The 25,921-nt window shown below is 41.6% G+C and overlaps 2 protein-coding genes across 2 annotated transcripts in view; one reads left to right on the top strand and one right to left on the bottom strand.

The window, feature by feature from the left end:
* MPPE1 (metallophosphoesterase 1) overlaps positions 1-3,529 on the bottom strand; it is a 29,950-nt gene extending 26,421 nt beyond the window's left edge. Inside the window, exon 1 of the mRNA XM_066561523.1 lies at positions 3,509-3,529. The gene's annotated coding sequence lies outside the window, so the exon portion shown is untranslated. The remainder of the gene's footprint in view (positions 1-3,508) is intronic.
* Positions 3,530-3,706: 177 nt separating this feature from the next.
* Positions 3,707-25,427, top strand: IMPA2 (inositol monophosphatase 2). The gene is made up of 8 exons (XM_066561487.1): positions 3,707-3,846; positions 10,041-10,174; positions 14,737-14,841; positions 16,291-16,336; positions 18,576-18,684; positions 22,211-22,319; positions 22,466-22,617; positions 23,426-25,427. Exons 1-8 carry the CDS (start codon positions 3,727-3,729, stop codon positions 23,539-23,541), a joined length of 891 nt encoding a protein of 296 aa, XP_066417584.1. The 5' UTR covers positions 3,707-3,726; the 3' UTR covers positions 23,542-25,427.
* Positions 25,428-25,921: the final 494 nt, after the last annotated feature.

Here is a 25,921-nt window from a genome sequence, read left to right as displayed (position 1 = left end):
ATTTCTTCCTTTTTCATTTTTTTCACCCCTCTGTTTCTATTAAAGCTGTTATACACTTGTCCTCCCGTTTTATTCCCTGTTAGGAGATCATCCATCAAACCCATGAAGTGACAAAGATCCATCAAACCCATGAAGTGACAAAGATCCGCAGTGGAAGGCGTCTGAGAATTCCACGTGGACGGCCGGGTAGCTACAGCGAGGTCACCCTCTCTCTGCGAAACTACAACCTTTTTTATTACATCACTGCAGCCTGCAATTACTGTCAGAGTAGAGAATGGCAAGCTGTCTGCTGAGGCAGAATTAAACCAATTCCAGCTGCGGCAGCTTCCCCCCCCCTGCCTCCCGAGTGACCCTGGGTTTTGCTCCGAGCAGAGCGCGGTGGGGACCCCTGTGTGGCACACAGAGCAGCTTAGGGCAGGAAGGGAAGGACTGCCACCCCCAGCTGAGCCACACCTAAGTCAATTAGGGCTTCACACCCCGGGAGAGAAGGAAATCCGTGACTAGGCTCCCTTCTCTCCTCTGAGGTCAGAGAGAAGAGGTTTTCCCCTCCACTGAGCATTCATTGTCTCAGGGAAGGAAGTCTGACATCCTCACAAATCTGCCTGGGGCTCAGGAGGATTGAGGCAGACAAAACACCCAAGAAACACTTGTATTTCAGGTTCATCAGGATGGGCCCATTCCAAGTGGACGAGATTAAACACGTGGCGTGTGTGTAGGTTACGAAAGGCATGTGAGAGGAACTGGCTAGTGTTTGGGGTTATGAAAGATCAGAGGTTATGAAAGACCTTGGCAGTTATGAAAGATGAGCCAAGAGTCTGATCCAGCAAGGCAGAGAGCAGCCTCAACCAGCTCGGAGGTGAATGGATAGTCAAAACCAGCCAGCAGCTCACATGAGGAAGCTCACACTGCCTGGGCAGTTCTAGGCTAAGGAACGTTTGAAAAAATCATGGACTAGGAGAATGATAAAGGGAAATATTACCATTTAAAGGCCTTACAGGCAGCTGTATTTTTTTGCAAAGTATTTTGGAAGGTCTTAAAACACTAGCTGCAGTTACTGATTTTGTAAGTATTCTTTACTGGCCTTCTAGTTCTGTTTTAAATCTACCTGCACAAGTCACATAGCTGCAGTGAATCTGTAAAAAATGAGGTCTCATTCAGACATTTTGGCCTCTCAAGTTCAGTCTCTGGTGACCCTATTGTTACTATTCTACCACCAGAATGAAGAGAAGGCTGGGGAAATTCTCCTGTTCAAATGCTTATTTTCCAGACATCACTTAGAAAGAGGACATACTCCTGCTAAGAAAAATATTGAGAAGAGCACCTCCCCCTCTTTGTAACAGTACATCTCTGTGATGTTGTGTGTAACTTCCTGTAGATACCTTCAGTGGGGTTACTTGTGTATCCTGCCTACTGCATTGTAATTCACACTGCCTGCTTTTAAAACATGCCTTAAACAGCTTTCCAAATGCCCCTGTGGCAGCCCAATAACAACAAATCTCCAGGTATTGAGGCATATGGGAAGAAACCATCTGCACTACATCAGAATAGGATCTAGCCTGTTTCAGCAATAGGTATAGACTTTTACTGTTCGTAAATTCAGTAACTAAAACTTTGTAGTTCAAGGTAAAACACAGAAAACACTTCTATCATGGTCTGAGATGCTTCCTAGAATGCAAAGCCATGATTGACTGTACATTTTCTTTTTCACCAAAGTTAAAGCTGTCTATACCACATCTCAGCAGTCCACAAATCTCACCAGGAAATACATTTACCCATCTGGCCCTACACAGAAACTTTCTAGGGAAGGTCCTGAAGATACCTCATGTTATGGCAGCAGTAAAAAGCACAGATTTCCAGAACCTAGAGGAAACTCAGATTAAAGAAGGATCCAGATCAATTCTGTTCTATACTAGTCCAAATTACACTGCATGTTTGTAGGATTATTGCACTTATGGAAACTAATCTAACATAAGAACAAAATAAATATGCATTTGGAGGAAACAAAACAGTCAGCAGAAAAATTGACAAGCATTTGGTGAAGATTTATTCAAGAAAATTTCATCATTTCATGATTCAACCATACTTTTACACTTTGTTAATTCATCTTCTCAGAGTTTGTTAGAGTTTTTTTTTTTTTTATGATTCAAAAAAGGGACTAAAAAATAGTTCATTAAGTAGACTGACAGCCTTGCTGTCTTTGTGGCATCCACTGCCAGGGTGCAGCTTAGAAATTTAAAGAATGAAGTTGAATTCCTGTGCTACAATCTACAAAGTTCAGTCCCTTGCTTTAGAAGAAAAAGTTCCAAGTCTTTAATTTTAAAAAGTGTCTGTTATTTTTGTGAACTACCTAGGCAAGAGTGTCCCTCTTATCCCAAAGTCATCTGTGTCCTACAAAATAAACAACAAAAGAAAATAGATCTAGATTTAGGGTCTGTTACATTAAGTAGAATACCCACGTCAATTTAATTTGGCCTAGTCTCTAGGAAATTAATTCTGTGCTCAGAGATAGTAAATGGTGGTGTTATGCAATTTTCACATGCAAATGTGTTTGCTACTAAAGCATCTCTGTTCTAGCCCTGAAAATGAAACTCTCAACCACAAAGCAGGTGCTGAAAGACAATAACAAATTTCATACACTCTATGTACCTAATGCCTCTTTCAAAAAGCTACGCTGATGGACTCTGTCCCTGGGCTCTCTTTTTTCCCATTCAATGCCAAGTGTGCATCAGAACAAGTCATTTGGAAAAGCCTCACTCTGACAGATAAAGTGTGTGTTCCCAACACTCACTCGGTGTTTTAAGCACAGCAGTCTGGCTGCTCTATTGCATAAGCACGCACTCATCCTGGGCTGCCCTCCTTCTAAGAGGCGGATCCAGAATCGCTCAGCTCTGTTCCCTGCTCTGACGGCATGGCAATTTGGCTTACACGGATTCTGGAACAGCGGGCTCTGAATTCTCCTCATCCTTGACAAATTCAAAATGACACACGAAGACAAGGGGAAAATAGAAAGGGGAAAATAGAAAGTGTATTTCTTACCACACACTTGAACACCCAAGCACTAACACGCTGAACTCCCGAGGCCTCTTTTCCCACACTTTTCCCCTTTCCTTCCAGAGATGGCCAATGCCAGCCCTGGCCAGATTTCCCCCCCGCCCCGACAGCGGGGCCCTCGTTCCGCGGGATGGCTCTGGGGACACGGGGGCAGCGGAGCCCCGAGGGGCCGCTCGGCCTGGCAGCGCGGCTGCTCCTCCTTCTCCCGGGGGAAACAGGAGCGCCCCAGCCCCAGCCTGGCGGTCCCGGCGCCATGTCAGGAGGGGCGGCCGGGCCACGGCCACGGCGATGGCGGCGCAGCCTGCCCTCCGCATCCCGTATCCCGTACCCCGCACCCTGCCCTCCGCATCCCCCCTGCGCACCCTGCCCTCCGCATCCCGCCCTCTCGGCTCGGCCCCGGCGCTGCTCTCCGCGGTACCCCCGCCTCTCCCGGCGCTCCTCCGCCCCCGGGGCTCACCTAAAGTCAGCGCCCAGCGCCCAGCCCGCCTTCCCCATTGACCGCGGCGGCCGCCTCTCTCCGCCCCGCTGCTGCGCTGGGCGGGGCGCGGCCGGGGCGCGCAGTGACAGCGCCGGGCGGTGTGAGCGCCCAGGGCATCCTCCCCGGCGGGCGCTCCTGGGCGGGGAGCCGGGCCCCCCGCGCCCCCCGGCCCCGCTCCGGGCAGCGCGGCCGCCGCGATGAAGCCGTGCGAGGAGGAGGAGGAGGAAGGGCGGGCAGCGGCGGCGGGCGGCGGTGGCGGGGACCCCTGGAAGGAGTGCGCGGAGGTGGCGGTGCAGCTGGCGCGCCGCGCCGGGCAGGTGAGAGCCGGACCGGGCTGCCCCCGCGGCCGGAGGAGCCTCTCCCGGTGTGAGGAAGGGCCGTGCGAGCGCTTGGCTGGGGCGTAGAGCTGGGGAGGGGGAGGAGGGCGGCGGGCTCGGCACCCGCTCAGCCCGGCCGCCGCGGAGCCCTCGGCCGCGAGAGGGATGGCGGCAGCGCGGCCCCATCCCCGGGGATCCCACAACTTGAGGGGCACATCCCTCGGGGGCCCCATCCCGTGGGGACCCCAGAACTGGGGGGGCACATCCCTCGGGGGCCCCATCCCGTGGGGACCCCAGAACTGGGAGGGCACATCCCTCGGGGGCCCCATCCCGTGGGGACCCCAGAACTGGGGGGGGCACATCCCTCGGGGGCCCCATCCCGTGGGGACCCCAGAACTGGGGGGGCACATCCCTCGGGGGCCCCATCCCGTGGGGGCCTCATGCCGCGGGGCCACTTCCCTCGGGGCCCCCGCCCTTAGGGGTGCTTCCCTCGGGGGTTGCATCCCCTCGAGGGGCCCCTTCCCTGGGAGGCCCTTGGCGGTTGCATCCTTCGGGGCCAGCATTTGTTTTCCAGCAGCTTGTGCAGAGAAAAAGAACCGTGTCAAGGAGGTTTTCTCTTGTTGAATCTGGCAGAGTCTTTAGAGTGGCCGAAATTCACTTGCTAGGGACAAATAGCTGTGAGGAAGGTCTGTAGTAGCTTATTTCAGATCCGTGTTTTGACACAGCAGATCAGTCATCTCAGGAGACATCCTGACCCCACTCTGTGCAGCAGCAGAACTTCTAACAGAGCCAAGAAGTGGGACCAGCAGATTGATTGATTGAGAAACTGGGGGAAACACCAATTTATTCAGCAATGTATATTTCTCTCTCACTTCCATTCTGCTCTATTTTGAGCTCTCTACCTATACACTGTGCTCTCTACCTATACACTGTGATTTAAGAAGCCCCCTTTTCTGTCTTGAGTGCAAGACCCATAACTTTTCCTTAGGATGTGTTATTAAACATATTTTCTCCTTAGTGAAAAACAACTACACAGATGAACAGAATGCCAGAGGAAAGGAGACTTGTTTTAATAATACAGGGACTAAATGGATAATCCAAATCAGGATGACAGGTCATGCTCTCACAGACTCTCAAAACAGGAGTTTCTCTGGAATAGTCATTCTGCCAGCCATTTCACAAGAAGAGACTCATGACTTGCTCAAGCCTCCACACCTTATTTCTCAGAATACCAATTTGTGAAGCCAGCTTTAAGCTTCCCTGATCATTTCACTTGCTTAGAAAATCACAGCTGAGCACCTTTTCCTGGAAGAAGTAAACATTCCATAAGACTAATCCTTGAATTCAAAATCACAGTTTGCCATTGCTACCTTGCAAATGGCAGGAAATAGCTGATTCCTTGGCAGGCCAAATTTAAACCAGCCAAGGATGTTGTTTAAGTAAGACTTTAAAAACTGGGTAATTTTTTCCCAGTTATTTTGTCATGCTAAGGAATCTTTTTTGTTACAAAAGGCACTGGAGATCCTTCTGAAAGAAAAGGTGCAGGTATGGCTCTATTTTATTTAAGTGTCAATCTGCTTCCAGCTATTCCCAAATGAAACTAGAGCTAAGGACACCTAGTGCAGTATAGCGTGCATTTGGTAGGACTGGAATTTTGTTGAAAATTGAGTGATAAAGATGGGAGTTCATTTGATCACCAAAAGCAGTCAGTTCCACTAGTCAAGTTCATTTTTTTCTTCTGCTTTTCTTCCCATCTCTCAGACCTCTCCACCTTCACCTCCATCCCCAGAAATCTGATTGCACTCTCTGTCTCCCCAGATCCAACTCCAGTCTCCATCCCTGCATGAGACTTTGCCTCTTCAGCCTTTCTTTTCAGGGGCTCCATTTCTCAGGACAGTGGCAGGTTAGAAAGGGTTGGAGTCATTAGAAAATGTCTACAAGAGTCTTGGCCTGAAGAAAAATGTGAACTTCCAGATTATTTTGGATTTCTAGGAAAAGTCAACCAGTAATACAGTTTTCTGGTCTCCCCTTTTGGTTTATACGACTACTTGATTTTTATTGCATTGTGTTTCATGACTATAGATAAAATATATCTTCTTTCCAAGAGATAGGAGTCTATACTCTGGAATAGTTTCTTCTAAACTTAAAAGGCCAATAAAGAAGTGATGCTTGAATATGTGCCTAAAGTGTTGTTGCTGGAGTAACCTCTATTACTGGGTTAAAATCATTGCTTCTCTTGCCCATCCTGTTGTTTAGTTCTTATTACTTTTATGAAATATCACAGGCTCTCATTTAATATATGTGGCTGTTTCATAACATGAATGGTCATGGTTTTGTAATGTCTGTAATTGACCTGCTTTAAAATTCACTCTATAAGCCCACAAATAACTGCACTTTTCCAAGCTTCTCTTCTGCATTTTCTGTAAGTAAGCTGCTTGCTCTGTTCATGAGAGTACACCCATAGGTTTGATACGAGTTTTTGCTCAAGAAAAGCAGCCATGACCAGTCTGTGTATCTTTGATGCTGTTAAGCACACTGAGTAATATCTGCACTGTTCTCCCCAATTGCAGAATTGGAAAAGCTTCACCAAAATGAGTAAACATACATCCAGATAAAAATAAGAGTAAGAAACTAACACTAGGACATAGTATGCTGAAGTCAAAGCCTTTTTTTTTATTTTTCTTTTTTTTTTCTCTCTTATTTTTCTTTCTTTTTTTCTGGGAAATCATTTTATGAGGCATAGCAGACCTAGCAAAATACCACTAAAAAGTAAAAAGACAAAACTTTCACTGGTATTCTAAAAAGCCAAGATTTTTTTTCCATGATGTTAGGTCCCAGGGAAAGTTTTTAGGCTATTTTCTATGTAACATGGACAGATGTTTTAGCAAACCAGATTGGAATTTCCTGAATTATTTGCAGGTACTCATGCTTTTTATCTAGGTGTTTGAGTTTATCAGTCAACAAATATTTCAGGACAGTATTGCAAGCATCCAAAATCCATCTTGGATCTCCCAGAAGTGTATGGTAAGTGCAAGCAGTATGGTGAAATGAAATACTGAAATATCTGACGTGAGCACACTACTGTAGGTGGCTCTCCTGGCAAGTATTGGGGGGAAAGGCATCTTGACCCTCTGTCTTCCTCATTCTGCTTTGTTGGAATAAGTTTTACAAAGGCATTAAAGAAGGAAGAGTCCAGGGCTGACTGCACTGAGCCCCAGTGTCTCCATTTCTCCTGCTCCATGGGAATGAAGGAGGGAGCAGGGAGACCCTGGCTCTTGCTCTGTGTTGTGGTCTCCATGTAATGATGTAAATGCCCCTCACTTTGCATACCCCCCCAAATGCTCCCAAGCAGGGTATTAGGATAAGATCTGCATTAGAGGAGGGGCAGCATGAGCTAAGAGTGTTAAATGGCTCTGCTCTAAATAACCATGTTCCCAAAAGTCAGTTGCTTAGAAATTGCTGAAAAATCTAGGGACAAGCCCTAGTACAGGAATAAAGTCTAGTAAAATACATTTAAAGTCAAATTACAGCATCTTGATTGCCAATTTCATTGTACAATGGGGATAAGGTGCAACCTCCTCTTTCCATTTCATCATCCTGTAGTTCCTCTGCTTTCTGCTTGGCTGCTACCTGTAACCTAGAGTGAGACTTCTATGGAACCCCACTTCCATCTGGAAAGACCAGGCAATTGTAGCAGGTATCCACAGACATTATTGTAAGGCTTTTGCAAGGAGAGGAGTTGAGTGATGCTCTCAAAGTATTCTGAGGCAGCAGGCTCTAACAGTCCTTTGGTGACTTTTAGGGATTTTTCAGCATAAATTGAATTCTACACTGCTCTGAGCTGTTTGATCATTTTCCAGACAATAAAAGTTTTTCATCAATTATGCAGAAAATGTGATCCTTGTGTGGGGCTACTCTGGCTTGGGCTGCATACCTATACAAGCTGGAGCAAATGCATGGGGTCCCTTTCGTCAAGCCCTTTGTAAGTGGCAGAGAATTAGCAGAATCAGAGGCATCCATCCTGTGTGCTGTGGGTGAGCCTCCACTGATGTGGTGCCCATTTGTGGCTGGTGACCTCAGCCCAGCACCATGACTCGTCTCCTCCTCTGCTCTTGACATTCTGCTTGCACAAGTGGTGGGGAGAAGCAGCTCACTGCAGGGCTGGTAAATGCTAAATGTGTGTCGTGGCTCCTTGGCATGACAGAGGAGGTGGGTGAGAGGGCCATTGGCCACCACTTCAGAGTGCAGGCACACCCTTGGCTGATCCCACCTCATGCTGGCCACCAGAGAAACAGACAGGGTTAAAGTTAAAAATGTTGGTGAGCAACTGGGCAAAGGATCAGAGATGAAAAAATATTCATGTGCAAAGGGTTGTACTCAAACCAGAGAGATCAAGTGCCAGAGCATGCAGTGCAATCAGCTGATTGCAGAGCATGTCCACAGGAGAGAGGTTTCATCTCTGCTTTTTCTTTCCCAGCAAGGCTCAGGTATGATCTCACTGCCCTGCTGAGCAGTGGCACTGATTTAAATGGCTGCAAAAATCTTAATCTATTATGCATTCAAACTGAATAGAAGTCAAGAGCGTGGCATTGCTAAGAAGAAATTCAAATCTTCTCTGTCAAAAGGAGGACATTCCTCATCTATTTCACTATGTGAAATTCCAAGCAGTAAAGACAATAGGAAAGTAATGAAGAGCAAATAAACTAAAAGGTATCAGCATAGCAGATTTTTTAGAATACACAACTGAGGAGTGTTTTGGATTTTGCTTCAGGCTGAAGAGAAGCCCAAGGGCCTTGCTGGAGTTACAGTTTTATGCTTCCATCGTAAATCCTTCAAGACAACCACACAGGGCATTGAGAGGAGTAAAAAGATTAAGTGTGGTTAATATTTTGGTATACAGTAATGAACTTAGCAAGACCTCAAACTGGAAAGTACTACCTGCCCTCACAAGCTCAGTAAATAGGCACAGATGATGTTTTACAGCTCACAAAGCAGAAACATTAGTCCAGATACCTTCTATAGTAAGGCAATAGTTGGCCATATCCATTATTTGTCAGATCAGTTAGCACACTCTTCAAATATAGTATTTTATACTACAAAAACCAAGAGTTGAGATGACATTTGGGAGTTTCTGATTCCCTTTCCCATGCATAATGCAGAAGAACCATTTTCTTTGGTCATCAAGTATTTCTCAATGGTTTTGAAATACTTTGATCAATGGAAATTTAGTTAAGCAATTTAAATATATAAATTTTAGATGAGAGTTAGAATGTTGATCGTGTTGCTGCTGGGTTACAAATAAGTGGTACTTAATGTTTGCTTTGTTTTGACTTGGGTTTTGTAAATTTCAAATGATTTATCATTTTCACTGATTAAAAAATAAGTGATCTCCTTTTGCATCCTTTCCCTTTCTTTTTCTTTTTAATGAAGAAATGGGAAAAAAAAAAACAGAAAGAAAATGGGGAAAACGGTGAAAAGCTTTCATTAAGTGTTTTCCCATATGTGCATTTGTACTTGAGCTTGTAACAGTTATACCCTGGAGAATCAGACAAAGACATTTCCAGAAGAGAGTCCAGGTTTAAATCATTTTTTCATATCTAGGGAAAGCTTCAATTTTTATTCTTGTTAAATACATAGCAATTATTTGGGAACCAGAGGGTGGTCAGCATTTAAAGTTCAAAAAACCCCACAAAAACCTCAAAAAAACTATGTGTCTTTGTTGGCAAAATGGAAACCAATTATGACTGCCTTATTGCATATCTTTTAAATTAAGAGAGTAGTGGGGTATTGGCCATGTATATTTAAAAAAAAAGGAAAAAGAACAAGAAGAAAGAAAAAGCGCTTTCCTTGAAAAATGCCTGAGCCTTGAGGTTTTTTCTTACCTTGTGTATGCTTGTGGTAATTTTTTAAATCATGATGACTGCCATTATCCTTTTATTCCCTTAGTTGCATTCCTTAATCAATCCTTTTCTGAACTGTCAAGAGTGGTTTTTGCAGAGTGATTCAAAATGCCGTATTCCAAAAGAGCACTCATTAGCTCAGAAGGATTTTTTGTCAAAAATTATAACAGCCTCTGGTAGAATTAGGCCTACAGCTGTTTTTCAGGATTAGCTGTATTTTTTTCAGTGAAGATATTATTTTAGTATGCACAGGCTGAATGCCCAACAAATCTGATTTATGAACTTCTGTTTCAGATTATTAGGAAAGCTCTAACAGAGGAAAAACAAGTGTCCACAAAGACATCTGCAGCAGATCTTGTGACAGAAACTGATCATTTTGTGGAAAATTTAATTATTTCTGTTCTGAAAGAGAAATTTCCTTCCCACAGGTGAGTGCCTATAGAAACTATCAATGACCTTTTTTTGTCCTTTCCATGCTGCGTATCTGACTGGTATTTAAAGGGAACTTTAAAAGTCTGTGTATCTTTCTTATGTCTCTGTATCTTTCTTATATATTAACCTATTGTTCCTACACTTTTGTAGAACTCCTCTTTTTTTAAAAAGTACCATTTCCTTCTACTTAGTAGTTTATATTTTCTGTGTTTCTTGATATGTGTATTTAATAGCAATGTTTCCCCTGTAGGGACATCATGGATGAAGGTTTCATGTGGATCTCCATGATGTTCAGATTACTGGTCTGTTGCCTACTGTATAAGAATTTTGCTAATGCTATCTATAAAAATAAAGCAGAAATATATGCTAGCAAATGTCCCATCCTGCAGACCTTTCCTGTTGCCATCACACATATGCCTTTGCCAGATCAGGAGAGGTAAAAGGGCATTTAATTACATTTACCTTGTGTTCTGTAGTGAGAAGATCAGTGGGACGCAGGGCTATTTGTCATCATCATCATTATTTGATGCCTACTCATAAACAAGCTATAAATTACTACATGGGGTGCAAACCCAAGGTTTTAAAAGTAGATCAGGTTGTCAATTCCTCTTGATTTATTGTGATCAACTTGAAAATAACAACTCAGCTCACGTACAGATTAGAGAGAGGGTTTGTATTAGTTGCCAGGTTTGGTTTGATGCAGAGACTGACATTGATTTCTACATTTGACTTCAGTGGATAAAATTAATTTTCCTGCAGAGCCAGTGCAAAGCCTGTGTATCCTTTAAATAGTGTCTGACTCCCTTCTAACTGGGGGCATCTCTGATGGGGATGAGCCTTGCATTCTAGTGCTGTGCAGAAATGAACAAAGAGCAAAATCTGAAGGGCTCAGCTACTAATCTAATTGTCAGCGATGCTGCTGGGCAAAAAACCAACACCATAAGAAGGAGCAGAAAGCATATTTTTGTACTAAATATGGCTTTCTAAATACATGCTGTATGTGATGGCATACTGAAGCAGTACTGTACAGCATAATGTGTGGTTCTTGGCTGCAATTCTCAAGAGAGTGCCAGGCTTTACAAGCCTATTATTTGTGTAAAATTCCTTCTACTATTGCTGGCTGTGCTCTTCTCTCATCTCCACTCTTATGTTAGTTTTTTTTTTTTTCCTGAGCAGTCTGGAGAGAACATAAAACCTACACATTTCTCATAAAATGCAAATCACCAGACACACTCAAGTTACTCAGAATGGGAACAAAAGTTGTAAGGTCAGCATAGGCCTAGCAACTGAAAAATCCCAGATATTATCAACTCCATACAGGTAACTTCTGACTTTATAAGTAAATGAAGGAACTGCCATTTCTTCAAGACAATCTTATTTTGGTAGTGGTTGTTGGGTTTGCTTAGAATTTGTTTAGATAATTAATGCATTTAGATTAAACAATAGATTAAAGCTAAATTTAACTAGACTAGATTAAAACACGTGCAATGAGGAGTCTACAAAACCAGTCAGGGGTTAAATTGAAGTACAATTAAAATATTAAAAGATCATTTATATTGTATTCAGTCTTTCCCCTAACCAGGCTGTTGAAAGCAGCACTGAAGATTTCTGTGATTTCTTTTTCTTCTAAATCATCTTGATTCTTATGTCTTCTGAATCAAAAATGGACTTTAGATGTTAGAAAAATTAAAAGGGATCTTATTAGAATCTGCCATTGAGTCTTGAGATACTAGAAATAGTATATTTCCAATATATACTGAAATAGTATATAATAGCATATACTGAAATGCTCAGAAGTACAGAGAAATACTAGGAAAATCCATTCAAAAAGTAATTCTGTCCCATGTTTCTTTTTGTTTCTTGGTTAAGTGGTGTGTATCATCTTCATTCACACTTCACTCAAGTTTTAATCTTTGCTCACTTCCTAGTACTCTGATGTGCCCCAGAGATGTTTTTTCAGATAGATCCAAGACTTGTGGGTAGGCACAGCCAGACTACCAGGGGCTGCTGGTTGCAAAAGGCTATCCCAACATTTAACCTTGCTATTATTACACAAACTGTCATCTTTTGTGTTCCTTGTGGCCTTAATTCTGTAGACATTAAAATCAGGACACAGGAGTTTAGGAGGGTTACATCCAACTCTGGCTTCCCATTTTTCTGTCCTCGGATCCCCATATGGGGATAGGTGAGGTACCTGCCCAGCCTGAGTCTCCTGCATTTGACTGGGTATCATTCCTGCTGCACATTATGGGATGTTACAGCTTCCCTGCTGCTCCTGCAATGAATTTCAGAGTGGCATGAACAGATGTAGTCTAAAGCTTGGCTAAAATTACTAGAGTCATTTTCAGTGGGAGTGAAGTGTAATCCAGATTTGAGCAGAGGTCAACAGAGCTGGCAGGCTGGCATGGTAAATTAACTGTTTTAATGAGGTGGTTACCCTTCCCACTTCTCAAGCTGCTCTGAGAATTTACTCCAGTACTTCACACTGGGTGTTTTGCTTCATTTGCAGGTTTTTACAGGACACAGAGCAAGACATCAGAGATGACCTTGCAGGACTCTCACATTTCCCAGTGTTGTATAGCAGTAAGGGGGGTGTTTTGTTACCCATTAGCCCAGATTTCATAAAACGTGCACCTAATTTGGTCTACATCCATTTTGGAAAAATTGCTCTTGAGCATGAAGATTTTATCAGTGGCACTGCTGTGGCCCAGCTCCAGGTTAGCATTTCTGAGCTCAGGGACTGCAGCATCACACCCCCGCTGTGAGGGAAAGGCGAGGGACTGGCTCATGATGCTTCAGGGAGAATCATCTTACACAAAAATACTCCTGTCTTTAAGGAGGTTCTCATTTCACCTTTCTTTGACTGGACAGACAGCAGCTATAGTTCAAGCTTCAGCTGGGGGAGCTGGCAGAGGGCTGAAGCAGAGGTATCATTTATGTGGAATATGGATAATCTGAGGTGGGATGGAAGGTGCTCCACCTACAAGAAGATGAACCTCCTCTGCATCCAGCAGCACAGAGAAGGCATGGGCTGGGTTTGGATGCTGATTATAGGATTTGTGAAAGCAAAAGTCAAGTGATACAGCACCAACAAGACAAAATAATGAAATATTTAGAGCAAGGAGCCTGCAAAGTGTTAAGTTAAACTGAGAGTTTCAAACACCTGTTCAAGTCTTTCTCGTTTCTCAGTTGTGCATTAGCTCTTTGTCCTTCAGCTGTTTCTTTTAATGGAGATGAAAATAGTAACAAACGCTTCCTAATTCCCTCTTTGTATCAGCTGGGGGTCTGTAATACCATCAAAATAGTCTATTTCTGCTTAGGTTGAGGCAGAGTAGCACTTGGAAAATTCAAGAAGTCTCCTCCTGTGCTGTCTGCAGAACATTTTAAACTCATGACTTCAAGTGTTATCTGGAATCATGAGGTACAGGTTGAAGACATAAAATAAAATAAAATAAAATAAAATAAAATAAAATAAAATAAAATAAAATAAAATAAAATAAAATAAAATAAAATAAAATGGCTGCTACTCTAGTCCTAGGGAAGGACTCTTTTGCAAAAGACATTTTCTCTTTATTTTATCCTTTTTTGTTTCTCTTTGTGTCTTTGAAATAAGCCTTTTTGTCTTCAAGCATTTGCAGAAACTCTGAATACCACTACCAGCTGTTCAAATGTGAAACCACCAGCAAGATGTAGTACTAGCAGTTGGATTCCACTCCTGCTGTATATAAAGGATTTTATGAAAATCTGTGAGAGTAGCACCTGCACATCTCTTACAGAAAGAGACCTCGGGCAGTTTATGGGAAAGCAGGGATAATTAAGGTTGACAGGAAATGTGCCAGAACTGGATGTTCGTTTCCCAGGGAAAAAGGAGGAAAAAAAAACTACTAAAAGAAACTGGGACAGAACAACAGAAGAGAAGATGATCTCAGATTTCATTTTGTGCCTTGTGCATCCAAACAACAAACAAACAAAAAATAATTTGTTGATTTTTTTCTGGGTCATGGGAAAAAGAAAGTCCAGCTTTGTAAACCTCTTCATTTCCTGAGTCAGATTACTGTAAAAAATACAGATAGGAGCAAGATTGTGGATTTTCTAAGAGTGTATTATTTCCTTCTGACTGAATTTGACTGCAGAAGAGAAGCAGATACAGTTTGCAGTTTGTATTAGTTACTGGAAGAGACAGACCTAACCCATAAAATTATATTCTGCATAAAATAATCTTCTCCTTAAGTTCCAGGGATGCCAGTTCAGATCCATTTCTGCATTCATTTTCATGGCTTCCTTAATGGTATATTGGGGAAGTGTACATAAATAGAGTTCTTTTTTGCCATGTAAAATAGTGTGCTGTAGAGTTGAGAACTCTCCCTCAAAGTCTCTATGAAAGTTACCAATTCCTAAATTTAAAAAGCAGTATGTGTGTTTACATTTATACAAGAATGTTTTATGGAGAGAGGGAGAAGTTCTCTCTTAAAAACCAGAATGATGGGGTTGTATTTTCCAAGTCTTGTATCTAAGCTAATGTTCTGGGATACTTGTTTTACCCTTGCACCAAATGCAGGTTCATTGCAGAAGAATCCACTGCTGCAGGTTCAAAATGTGTCCTCACTGACAGTCCCACCTGGATTATTGACCCTGTTGATGGAACGTGCAACTTTGTGCACAGGTAAGTGCCCTGGGAAACCCATCAGAACCCAAAGTGTAGCTTCTCACAGTTCCTCCTGATGGTGCTTTTCCCTGGTGGGGACTCACACATAGGAGCCATCCCTTTATCTCTTGGTACCTGGTGTGGTGTGTGTGGGGAAGGCTGCGTTTGTGCTGTTACCTGAGGGCAAGATGGAGTTTGTGCTGCTGCCCCATGGCTCACAGCCCCAGCTCACAGCCCTTGGCTCACAGCCCCAGCTCCCAGCCCCAGCTCACACCCCCAGCTCACACCCCCCAGCTCACACCCCCCAGCTCACACTCCCAGCTCACACTCCCAGCTCCCAGCCCCAGCTCAGAGCCCCAGCTCACAGCCCTTGGCTCACATCCCCAGCTCACACCCCCAGCTCACACCCCCAGCTCACACCCCCAGCTCCCAGCCCCAGCTCCCAGCCCTGCTCACCCACAGCCACCACGGGTCACCGTGCAGGGAGAACAAGGCAGTGCTGTGAGCACAATTGGCCCGGTGCCTCCAGTGGGTTTCGCACATTCCTGCCGGGAGTTCTCCCCTTCAGACCCAGGCGCTTCCTTCTTCCTGGGAAGTGCCACCCCTGCATGGCACTGAAAACTGAGCTGTGCAGAGATGCTGGTGTTACATTTCTAAAGTACCTCTACAAAACTAGGGGTCCTTGCTGCAAAAATTAAGACTTTTAATTCATCATTCGAGTGTTAGGAGCTGTGAACTAATGACTATTCATAATATTTGTACTTAGAAACCCTGCCTTATAGTTAGCAGCTTAAAATAACTACAACTTTCATAAAGCAAAAAAAGAAAAATTTCCTTGACTATTGGTGCAATTACAGGGAATTCCAGGGGAGGTGGGCAGTGTCATGTGGTGATGGTTCATGCAATTAAGTGACATTTCCTCTTTCTAGCGATATTTTCTGGACTTCCAAAGTCCTTTTTGAAATGTGTTTTTAAGAAATGAATTTATTTCATTGTTTAAAATGTAATATACAGTAGTCTAAAGGACCAAATTAAATACATGATCATCACTTTGAAAAATATAGAGGAATTGGTTTCTTTTTATGTTGGTGTTAACAGCAAGGTATCTCCATGCTACTTAATTGCCATCTCAGATGCAAAGTTTGAACAAAGCGTGTTCTTAAAAGCAATGACTTGTTACAGCATGAATGGTTTTATACTGGATAATTCAATTACACTAAAGCAAAAATTTCCCTAAAATATGCTACGTGTTCAGTGTAAAAATTGTGATGTCTTCATGAGTTTATTTCTTGCCTTCTCCAATATTAACTTACATTTTAAAATGAATTGACAAAGAGACTGACAAAGGAGAAATAGTCAAGGGCATTTTGACAAGCCCCATGTGGGGTTTTGTTGCCTAAGGGGGTTGCATAGGGAGTAAGTTGAGAGATTTTTCATCAGTACTACTTCATTTCTTATTTTTCACAGATTTCCAACAGTGGCAGTGAGCATTGGATTTGCTGTTAACAAAGAGGTATGAAGTATGTTCTTTAAGATGGGCACCTGAGAGTTGGCTAGAAGTCTCAAAACCATGTGGGAACTTTAAATTGAAAACCAAAAATTTAAAAAATCAGTCACTACTCAGGTTTTCCTATGCTTTTTAAACACATCTGATCACACTCTACTCATCTAAAATCGTAGTCCTGCGAAACCTATTTATGCCAACTGGCAATTAAAAAGATTATATGAATTATTAACAGTATTATGGGATTTATTTGGATAAAAAGGAAGTACTGATGTGAGCAAGGTTTAGTTAGACAAAACCAAAATAAGTTCAATTTAGTGTTGCCTCTTCATAATTTAAACATATATCCCAGTGTTCCTGTGTTATTATTATTGCTTCTTTCCTGCTAGCAGTATCTGTGAAAGCTAACTCCTGCTAGGAGTTAATGTAGAGCTGATTTTATGAAGAGTGCAAAATTATGGGCCTAGTTCATTCAATCTACAATTGTGTTTTTCTTAATGTAGTAAAATAGCTATATTTACCTCATGAGACCTTGATTATAGTTAGGGTGGGAAGGTACCTAGCCTTCCAATGTGCCATTTTGAGTTTCCTAGCTATAGTCATTTGTGCTAGTGCTTTTTCTCCAGATGTTGCTGGTTTGCAATTTGATATATATCTATGAAGTAACTAGTTACTCAAATTGCCAATGAATGTGCCTCTTTCAGCCTAAATCCACAATTTTAATATATGTATAGCTTTAAGCAAAGCCAGCAAAAATTCTGTGCAGTAACAACCAAGTTTTCAGATGTGCTAGTACCTCCTATTGATTTAAACAGAATAATGTTGTGTACTTCTCTGGTTTGAAGGTTTCCAACATAGAAACTGCAGAGAAACACTTCCATGCTTTTCTGAAATTTATTCATTGCCAAAGGTTCTTTTGAACACTACATTTTATTACCAGACAGTTTTTGCTGATATTTATGTTTTCTAGAACACCATCATGATTTTGATGCTGCATATTTTGGGTTATGTAAACTAAACAAAGCTGAAACAAAAGTAAAGAATGATGTTAAATCTCCCTCAGTTAAACAATTAGGACAAGCAGAAAAAAGAGTAAACTGAAAAGAAGCCAAAGTACACACAGGGGAACTGGCCTGATTATAAGCCTTGAAGAAATTCCTGCAAGATGTCTTGAGGGAAAGAGTCTATAAATAGTGTGTCCCTCAAAAAAACCCCTTGGTTTAGATGGGACCTCAGGGTAGGGAGCCAGGACAGTCTATTTCCTTTAAATTGTCTCTGATGAACTCCAAGTGCAGCAAGAGAAGATTTGAAGTTTAGAACATCTGAGATGTTTTCTTGACCTTGTGGCCAACTTCAGACGCCTTGGGCAAGTCACTTAATTTTTGTGTACCCCTAAATTAAATAATGCTCATATTACTGATCTAGGGGCAATTTTCAGAGCTGACCCTTGAAGTTTGTAAAGTGCTTTAAAGTCTTTTGATGGAGCCTATTAAAGTAATAGAAATTTTAAATACCAAGGGTGTAATTTTGACCCTCTTTTCATTGGTAAACAGAATCTCCCATGAAAAGTCCAGTGTTGCACATTCTTAAGCTTTCATTGAGGGTATTTCTGCCCAAGCTCCTTCTCTTGGAGTCCTGTGACTTCAAGAGATTTTCACAAAAGGATTTTGCAGAGAAGGATTTGAACAAGTGACTGGAGTGTACTGCTTTGATTGAAAAGGCAGAAAAATTCAATGCACCACCAAAGTTGCCTCCAAAAGCATCCACTGTTAATAAAGAGTGCCATGACTCCTGAGTTTGGATGCCTGACTGATCCTGGGGCTGTAAATCTTTGTGGTCCAGCCAAGGTCAGTGGGGTTGCTTCAAGGAGTAACTGCTCACCAGTGAAAGCAAAGCATTCAGAGTCTTGCCTCAGAGGTCTTACGTATTTTCAGTAAAAACATTTCAATTGCATTTGAAAACAACTCCGTGTTTAATCCATTCTAATGTGAACAGAAACAAGCTGTGAGTAAGGATTTAGAGGATCAGGAACACCTTGCATTAACTTTTCTTTATAAACTGAATTTTATATTACCTATATCTCAATATCACAGTAATAGTAAAATTATTCCAGTTTTTTAGCATCAGTGTAATCTTTATTATGTGTACCAATTAAAATATTGCTGATCTTTTTGCCATTAGTAGTTGTTTATATTTATGATGAGTAATTTGAGTTGCATTCATTTCTTTCCTTTTCAAAATCTTAAAGCTTGAATTTGGTGTAATTTACCACTGCACTGAAGAACGATTATACACTGGTAGAAGAGGTCAAGGGGCATTTTGTAATGACAAAAGGCTTCAGGTATCAAAAGAGACAGGTTGGTCTAGATTTTGTTAGAACTCTAAAAGGAATATATTAATTTTGTTTCAGAGTTGTTGCAAATCATCATTAGGATAATGAACATCATTATCCTGATGGAAAGTATTTCACCTGCATGATAATTTTGTTGTTTTGTGTTTGTTTTTTTCTGAAAAATCACTTTCCTCCTTTTCTTTTTAAAATATACATCTGAATATGAACTATTTAAATAATTCTAAACTATTTTGCTTCACAACTACTGTTTAAAATAAGGAAGAATGTATAGATTCACCAGTTTCATTCCAGCTGAGCCCTGGCATAACTTTTTATAAGCAGGATGCAATGGGAATGGTGAATCAAATTCAGAGTACTATTGTGGCTGCTATTCACTTCTTTTCCAATGATCTTGTACGTCACAGAGTGTCTGATGTCTGTAGGCAAATGTGCTAAGAGTGAATTAAAGGGTGCATGCTTCATTAGGGGCTCTTTAACAGCTTGCTCTGGTGTGTGAGGTTTGTTTCCACGTACAAATAGCCAGCAACACTTGGCCAACGCTTGAATGGAATTCTTTTCCCTTTTATTTATAGTTAAACCAAGTCATAGACATGTCTGTTTACCTAATGATTATAGAAAATAATAATTTGGTATTATGTAGAGAAGTTTTCTTTTAGTTAATCAAAATGCAGAGGAGAGCATAGCACTCAGCTGTAAGTGGAAGCAGACATATGCCAGAAGTGTGCACCACTGTACCCACAAGATGGTAAAAATTTCACCCCAAAGAGAGATGTAATGATCTCAACACACAGTAAATTCAAGCAATTAGACATACAGATTTCTTTAGTGCCTGAAGTAGACCCTGCATCAAAATTTCACCTGAAATTTGGGAAGTTTTGCTATTCATCTAAGTTAATAGTGATCTGGGGTCTGCATATTTGGAGAGACAGATGGTAAAGTCATTATGAATCTTAAATGCCTAAGATTTTAATCACTAATTACACATCACATTTTTATCAATGCTCAAATAGCTCATATTCCAAAAAAGCCCATACTGGCAGAGACTATTAGGGAGACCAGAGGTGCTCCCAGCTGGACTGCATGAGCCACTGTGGAAATGGCCTCACATGCTTTTGCAGTCAGAGAGTTCTGATTTCCAGCTGAGCAATGAACAATTTTGGCACATGTCACTTCTGTCTTCTTTTCTCTAGACATCCAGTCCATGTGGGTGTCTAGAACATAGCAAGGGAAATAGACCTTCCGCCCTTCCAAAGGCTTTGAAATTTTCTTTTGTTTTGAGATACATTATTTTGTGGTGGGAAATTTTCACCAGTGAACCTGGATCTGCTTTAATCTCACTCCTACTCATATTATAAGGTTTTTTTTAATCACAGTTGCTCTCTAAGGGCTGTGGCTTCAGTGAAATAAACCAACCCTGGAAGACAGACTTGTGTTTCCCTCTACCTGCCACTGGAATTGAAGTGGCTATGATGTGTTTGAGACCTAAGCTGTCATATCACTTGCTGCCATTTGTTTTCAGGAAATGTGATGTATGATGTTGAACTACACTTATACATTCATTGTTCAGGCTTAATCATCTGAAATCACAGCCCAGGCAAACATTGTTCTTTGTCAACACCCAGTTTTGTAGAGGTTTGGTAGGGAGTCCGTGCAGCCATGATACACTTAAATGAAGGATCCATCTTCCCTGTTATCTTGAGCTATGCTTTCTTCTCATGCTTAGATTCATGTCAGGCCTTACATGTGCTAATATTGTAAATGTATTTTCTTTTTTGATCTTCTGGGGTCAACAGAACTGATCTTTTCCTCATAAATTTATCCATATCACTGTTAAATCTTTTCTACTAAGCCCATATCTTGAGTTCCTGAAATCTTACAGTGTCTTGTGATCAGTCAGCTCCTTTTCCTAAGCAGTGACCTCCCTCTTAGTTGCCTTAGTCTATTCATCCAATTTCCAGCTGTAGCCTTGAGGAAAATTGAAGAGATCTGTCTATGCATTAGAAATATTTTTAGTAACATAAGAATAACTGTCTCAGTTATAAGTTAACTATGACTGGCATGGTGTGAATGCCTGGTGCATTTCAGCAATGAGATGGACAAACTGGGTCTCTTATGCAAAATAATCTAAGGCAGATTGCTTTCACCATCCAGAATTTTTAGTAGTGACTAAACAACAAATAGCCTACAGTGTGCCTGGATTGGTGTTTTTCTGTTTTAACACAGTAATTTAAAAAGCAGCAGTTGAATCTATGTTCCTACAGTTAATATTTGTGACACCCTATAACTTTTAATCTAATTACACACCTGTTACTTACCAACCATTTTACCACATTGCTTGAATCCATAAGGTTCATCTGCAATAGTAAATTTTTTGGTAGCCTGTTTAATTAAATGGTGCCCCACTCCAGCCTTATTTTCTCTCAAAAACCTCCTTGCTCCTTGTGCAGAGCACTTTCAGCTGATGCAGGTAGCTGTAAGAACCAGGCAGAGGTTGCCTACCTGAAGGAATGCCTCACCTTCAGCCCAGGGTAGGAGGTGATGCCTGGCACGGAGCACAGCCCAGTCAGTGAGTTCTCAACCACTAAACCTTTGAGTTTTGCCATGCCTTTAATGCCTCTGAGTTCAGCTGGCACAGCAGGAGCAGGGATACTTGGCATTTGATCAACCATCTCCACCTACATTGGCACACTCTTATTGTAGCCTGGAAGTACTCAGATCTCACATGAGGGCTGCTTCAACCCCTCTCAAGTCACTGTGAGTCTCTCCTTTGACTGTACACAAGGTTGGAATCTCCATCTGCTCTTGGACAGCATTGCCTTTGCTGAACATAAGACAAATGGAACTTTCACAGATATTATTATTATTATTATTATTATTATTATTATTATTATTATTATTATTATTATTATTATTATTATTATTATTATTACTATTAAAAATACTGCTTTAATTTGTCATAAGAAGGGGTTTTTTTAATGTCATAAGGTGTCTTCAGTCTTTGAAATGCCAGAGTGGGCTGTTTCTAGGTCACTGGTGATTTAGGGAGAAACTTTTCTTTCCTCTTACTGGGTTCCCAAATGTTTATAATTGGTTAACAAATTACATTAGAATTCCCTATTCAAGAAGCATCGTGTTTTCAAATATGAATAGATTAACTACATTAGAAGTTACTAGATTACTGGATTATTCTTAGTTGACTGCTAATACTAGTGAATTTGCCAAAAGGTCGATAAAATAAAGCAATGTATGGAAAGAGAAGGAATCTAAAAATGCATTCTTGATTTTAATCCTCCTGTTTTGGTGTTTTTTTTAAAGTGTGTTTAGAACAGACCAGACCATTTCTTAGGAGAAACTTAGTCTTGCTTGAGTTTCTATGCAAAGTTGTCACTTTAAGAAAAAGTTTGGGGTAGAAAAAGGGGCATAAAAATTATTTTTGTGTGAAAAGTCCATTAGTGTTTAATTTAAAAACAAATTTATGGAACCTACCTGGTAGCTGCTGAATTAATGGAAACATCTCTCTACCATTGCAGATATCTCGAAGGCCTTAATTTTAACAGAAATTGGTCCAAAACGTGACCCTGCAACTTTGAAATTGTTCCTTGGTAACATTGAGAGACTGCTCAAGGCCCAAGCACATGGGTAAGATGTTTTACAGTATATGTCTCACGTTTGTGACCAAAAAGTCTTTGAAAAAAGTAATTAAAAAAAAAAGATTGAAACAAGTGTGTTGTACACATAGGTTGAAGTCAAAAGCACTTTCTTCTTTGTGTTGCTGTGGGGTGCAGGGTCCGTGTCATCGGGAGCTCCACGCTGGCCCTGTGCCACTTGGCGTCCGGCGCTGCAGACGCCTACTACCAGTTTGGCTTGCACTGCTGGGACCTGGCAGCAGCCACTGTCATCATCAGAGAGGCAGGAGGCACCGTGATAGACACTTCAGGTGAGCAAAATGCTCTTGCTTTTCCACTGACTCTCATGGGGACTGGGTGAGTGTCACCCCTGTGACACTCATTTCTAGCAATATCCTGTAGAAAGGTCTGTACCCTCCACTAGGCTCCAGCTGGTTATTCAGAACACACTGATGTAATTCCAGCATGGGCTTTCAGCACATCTTCTGAGTCCAACTGTACTTCCATGACTTTGAGTAATTCCCTCAAAGCCTCGTATTCGCTGTAAGGAACCAGCCCAGGAGACTGGCAGGTACACTATGACATTCCAATTAGATTTCAGCAGAGACATCCTCCTGGGAAAGGAGGACTCTGAGGTACCAGTATGGACATATATGACTAGAAACTACTCAGAGGGAGTAAAGGGCGCGGCACAGTCTCCAGATTATTGCTTAATTAAATTAGATGGTGCACATCTCAGAGTAATGGTTTACTGGTGACCAATACCTGGATACTGTGGAAAGATCTGGTCGATTAAGAAGGGTAATGAATGAACTGATTGAACTAATGAACTAAGTGAACTAATTTCTGTTTCGTTGCTAGAAAAGGGGAATATTGCTTTTATTGTTGGCTACTGAACAAATCCTGGCATTCACTGCTCCTCTTGCATACTTTGGGTCTGTATCTAGAATTTTATAAAATTTTTTTTTGCTGGAGGTTTCCATGTAGGCATTGTTGAGTTAGGTTGTCCTTCCCATCCCAAAAGGAGCTACGTATGAAGTTGTTTCTGTGTTTCTGACCCAATCTACTTACAGCATGGCTTATATATAAGGCACTTCTCATTAATCCTCTTGTCCTCAGGGGGACCTCTGGACCTTATGTCCTGCCGAGTGATTGCTGCAGGCACGAGAGAGATGGCCATGTTCATAGCTCAGGAAATACAAACCATTCACTACCGGCGGGACGATGAGAATTAAACGCTCCTTGGGCGGAGCTCGCCCTCTGAACCGCGTAACGTTTGCGAGATGAGTGTCCTGAAAGGGTATGTGATTTCAGCAGGAAGGCTCCTGGGAAGATTTTCTGTGTCAAATATTTTTTATAAATTTATTACCACGTGGGAAGGCATAGGGAGATTTTTAGAGCTCCTAAGAACCATGTTTCCTTTTTAATATGTATCTCTTTCAGCAGTATCTTTTTTATAAGATAGAATATTTTACTTGTAGCAAATGAGTCTCAAAATTAAGTTGTAATTTCATATCTGTGGGGCTGATATTTAGTCTTTTGTAACACGCAGCTAAAAAATGGAATTTTATTTTTACAGATGCAGATCTCAGGTAAATGAGCTTTAGGACTGTAGTAAGGGAGGAGTAGTTGAGATGTGTGCCTATAATAATACCCCTGTTCCACGATGCTTAAGAATGCAATAAAAATGGCATTGTTATTTCCTAATGAGGTCATAGCTCTGTATCCATATATGTACATGTCTGTTTGTCTGTGTGTGTGTGTATATATGTGTATATATGCACCTACACGTGTCCATGCATGTATACACACACATCCCCAGGGGTGTATGTGTACATATATGGATGCCCTGGATGTTTACAGAAACTAAGAGAATGCATAGAGAGAAGAAAGCTAATATTGGAAGCTGTTTTGAGGTAATGGTTTTTTTTAGGTTACTTAGGTGATTCCAGTCAGGGCTATCCAAATGGCAAATAGCAGAGCTGACCATGGAAAATGTTTAATTGTTTTACAGACTGCCCAGGTAGTTTTGTTTCCCTTCGTCCCTCTGCATGGGCATAAATCATACTGTCCTGTAGGCCTCTGTAAGATACTCAAACCTGCAAACAATTACTACCATAGAGTACTTATAGTTAAAACCAGGAATATTGAACTCAAGCTGAGTTATTCACAGTATTAACTATGACATGCAGCAGTAGGAGGCCAGCAGAATAGAGCACAGTGTCAAAGAGCTGTTGGTTTTAGAGAAACTTCAAGCAGAACAGCAGGATTTGGCCCCTTACAGGCAAGTTATTAAAAATATGCACATAAGATATGCTTGCAAAAAGTTGTAAATCACGTGCCCTTCTTGCACAACGTTGTAATCACACTTTTTGATCAGAAAAGTAAAATCTGTAAAATCTGTAAAATCTGTTACATAGATTTCCTAAATACACAGTTGTTCTCTATCCCTGTATCTAGCCCATAATTTCTATTTAGATTGTGTTTTCAATCATGAGCACAGGGAAAACACAAGTGTGTTGAGAAAAGCAGTTGATATGAAATCACTTCTATTTTTTCATCAAAAATTTAATTAAAAGGTATCTCTTTTTTGCAAGAGTGCAAATTGAGTAAAGGAATGAGCCAAAAGAGTTGGTTAAAAATCTAACTTTTTTTTGTACACTGCATGTGTAGACTTTTTAAACATGTTCAGATATCTGCTTAGAAGATACAAACTAAACAATATTTTTAAAAATAACCTTGTGTGTGTTTCTTGCAATGAATAATGTTTTTCACTGAATATAACATGAAGTTCTGTGTGATTTCTTGATATTTTTTCATGAGAAATACAAATTATTGACTGTGTAAGGAACATCTAAATTGAACTAAGCATTTAAAAGCTAATGGTTCTTTGCAGAAAATCAACACTTTCCATCACAGTGATGAACATTTTGTCACTGCTCTCTTTTACCCCCTCCATCTCTTTGTACCCCTGTTTGGAAAAGGAGATTGTAAGCCCTCTGGGGCAGGGACTACAGTAGTTTGGCTCTGGGTTTTCACAGTGCTAACAGGATGAGATTCTGGTCCACAGCTAGGCACTGAGGTGCTATAATATTACAAATAATAAATGCTAATGGGCTCACTTGTCTCTTGTTCACTCTCCCCCCACGTCCCGAGCACAGAGGAGATGGCAGTGACAGATGCAGGGCTTGGTGGCACCGCTCTGATTCCAGGCTGCTTAGCCCTGGCAGCCATGGGAGCAGCTGGGGCTTTGCTCAGGCTTGTGCCGTGCCCGTAAGCCCTGGAAGGAAGCTTATGCTGGCAGGGAACCAAGTGTGGGGGGAGCTCAGCCCCACTTCATCCGCTCCCCCCTCACCCTGTGCCCCCACTGCATGTGTGAGAGGCTGCTTCGTGGCTCTTTGAGGTTTCCCTGCAGCTCAGCTCCCTTGTACAAAGAGAGGCTCTGACCCAGTTAGGGCTGGTGTGCCCTGGTGCTCCCAGAGCTCGGGAAAGCAGGGAAATCTGTGCATCCACTTCAATGGCGCATGCCAGAGATTCACAGAGCTGGGAGCCAAGCAAGGCAGGAAGGGAGAAGTGCAGAAACCCAATCCCAAGTTCTCATTTGTGCCCAGGATG

Source organism: Molothrus aeneus, chromosome 1 (assembly GCF_037042795.1).
Source record: "Molothrus aeneus isolate 106 chromosome 1, BPBGC_Maene_1.0, whole genome shotgun sequence".
In the NCBI taxonomy this organism is placed as follows: domain Eukaryota; kingdom Metazoa; phylum Chordata; class Aves; order Passeriformes; family Icteridae; genus Molothrus; species Molothrus aeneus.
The sequence above is the reverse complement of the archived record's forward strand: the minus strand, read 5'-3'. Positions and strand labels throughout refer to the sequence as shown.

Bases quoted from the DNA above. Each gene is read 5' to 3' on its own strand.
- IMPA2 (XM_066561487.1), top strand. From the start codon at position 3,727: ATGAAGCCGTGCGAGGAGGAGGAGGAGGAAGGGCGGGCAGCGGCGGCG. The intron at 3,847-10,040 runs GTGAGAGCCGGA...CTTCTGTTTCAG, and splicing joins TGGCGCGCCGCGCCGGGCAG to ATTATTAGGAAAGCTCTAAC. The intron at 14,842-16,290 runs GTAAGTGCCCTG...TATTTTTCACAG, and splicing joins ACGTGCAACTTTGTGCACAG to ATTTCCAACAGTGGCAGTGA.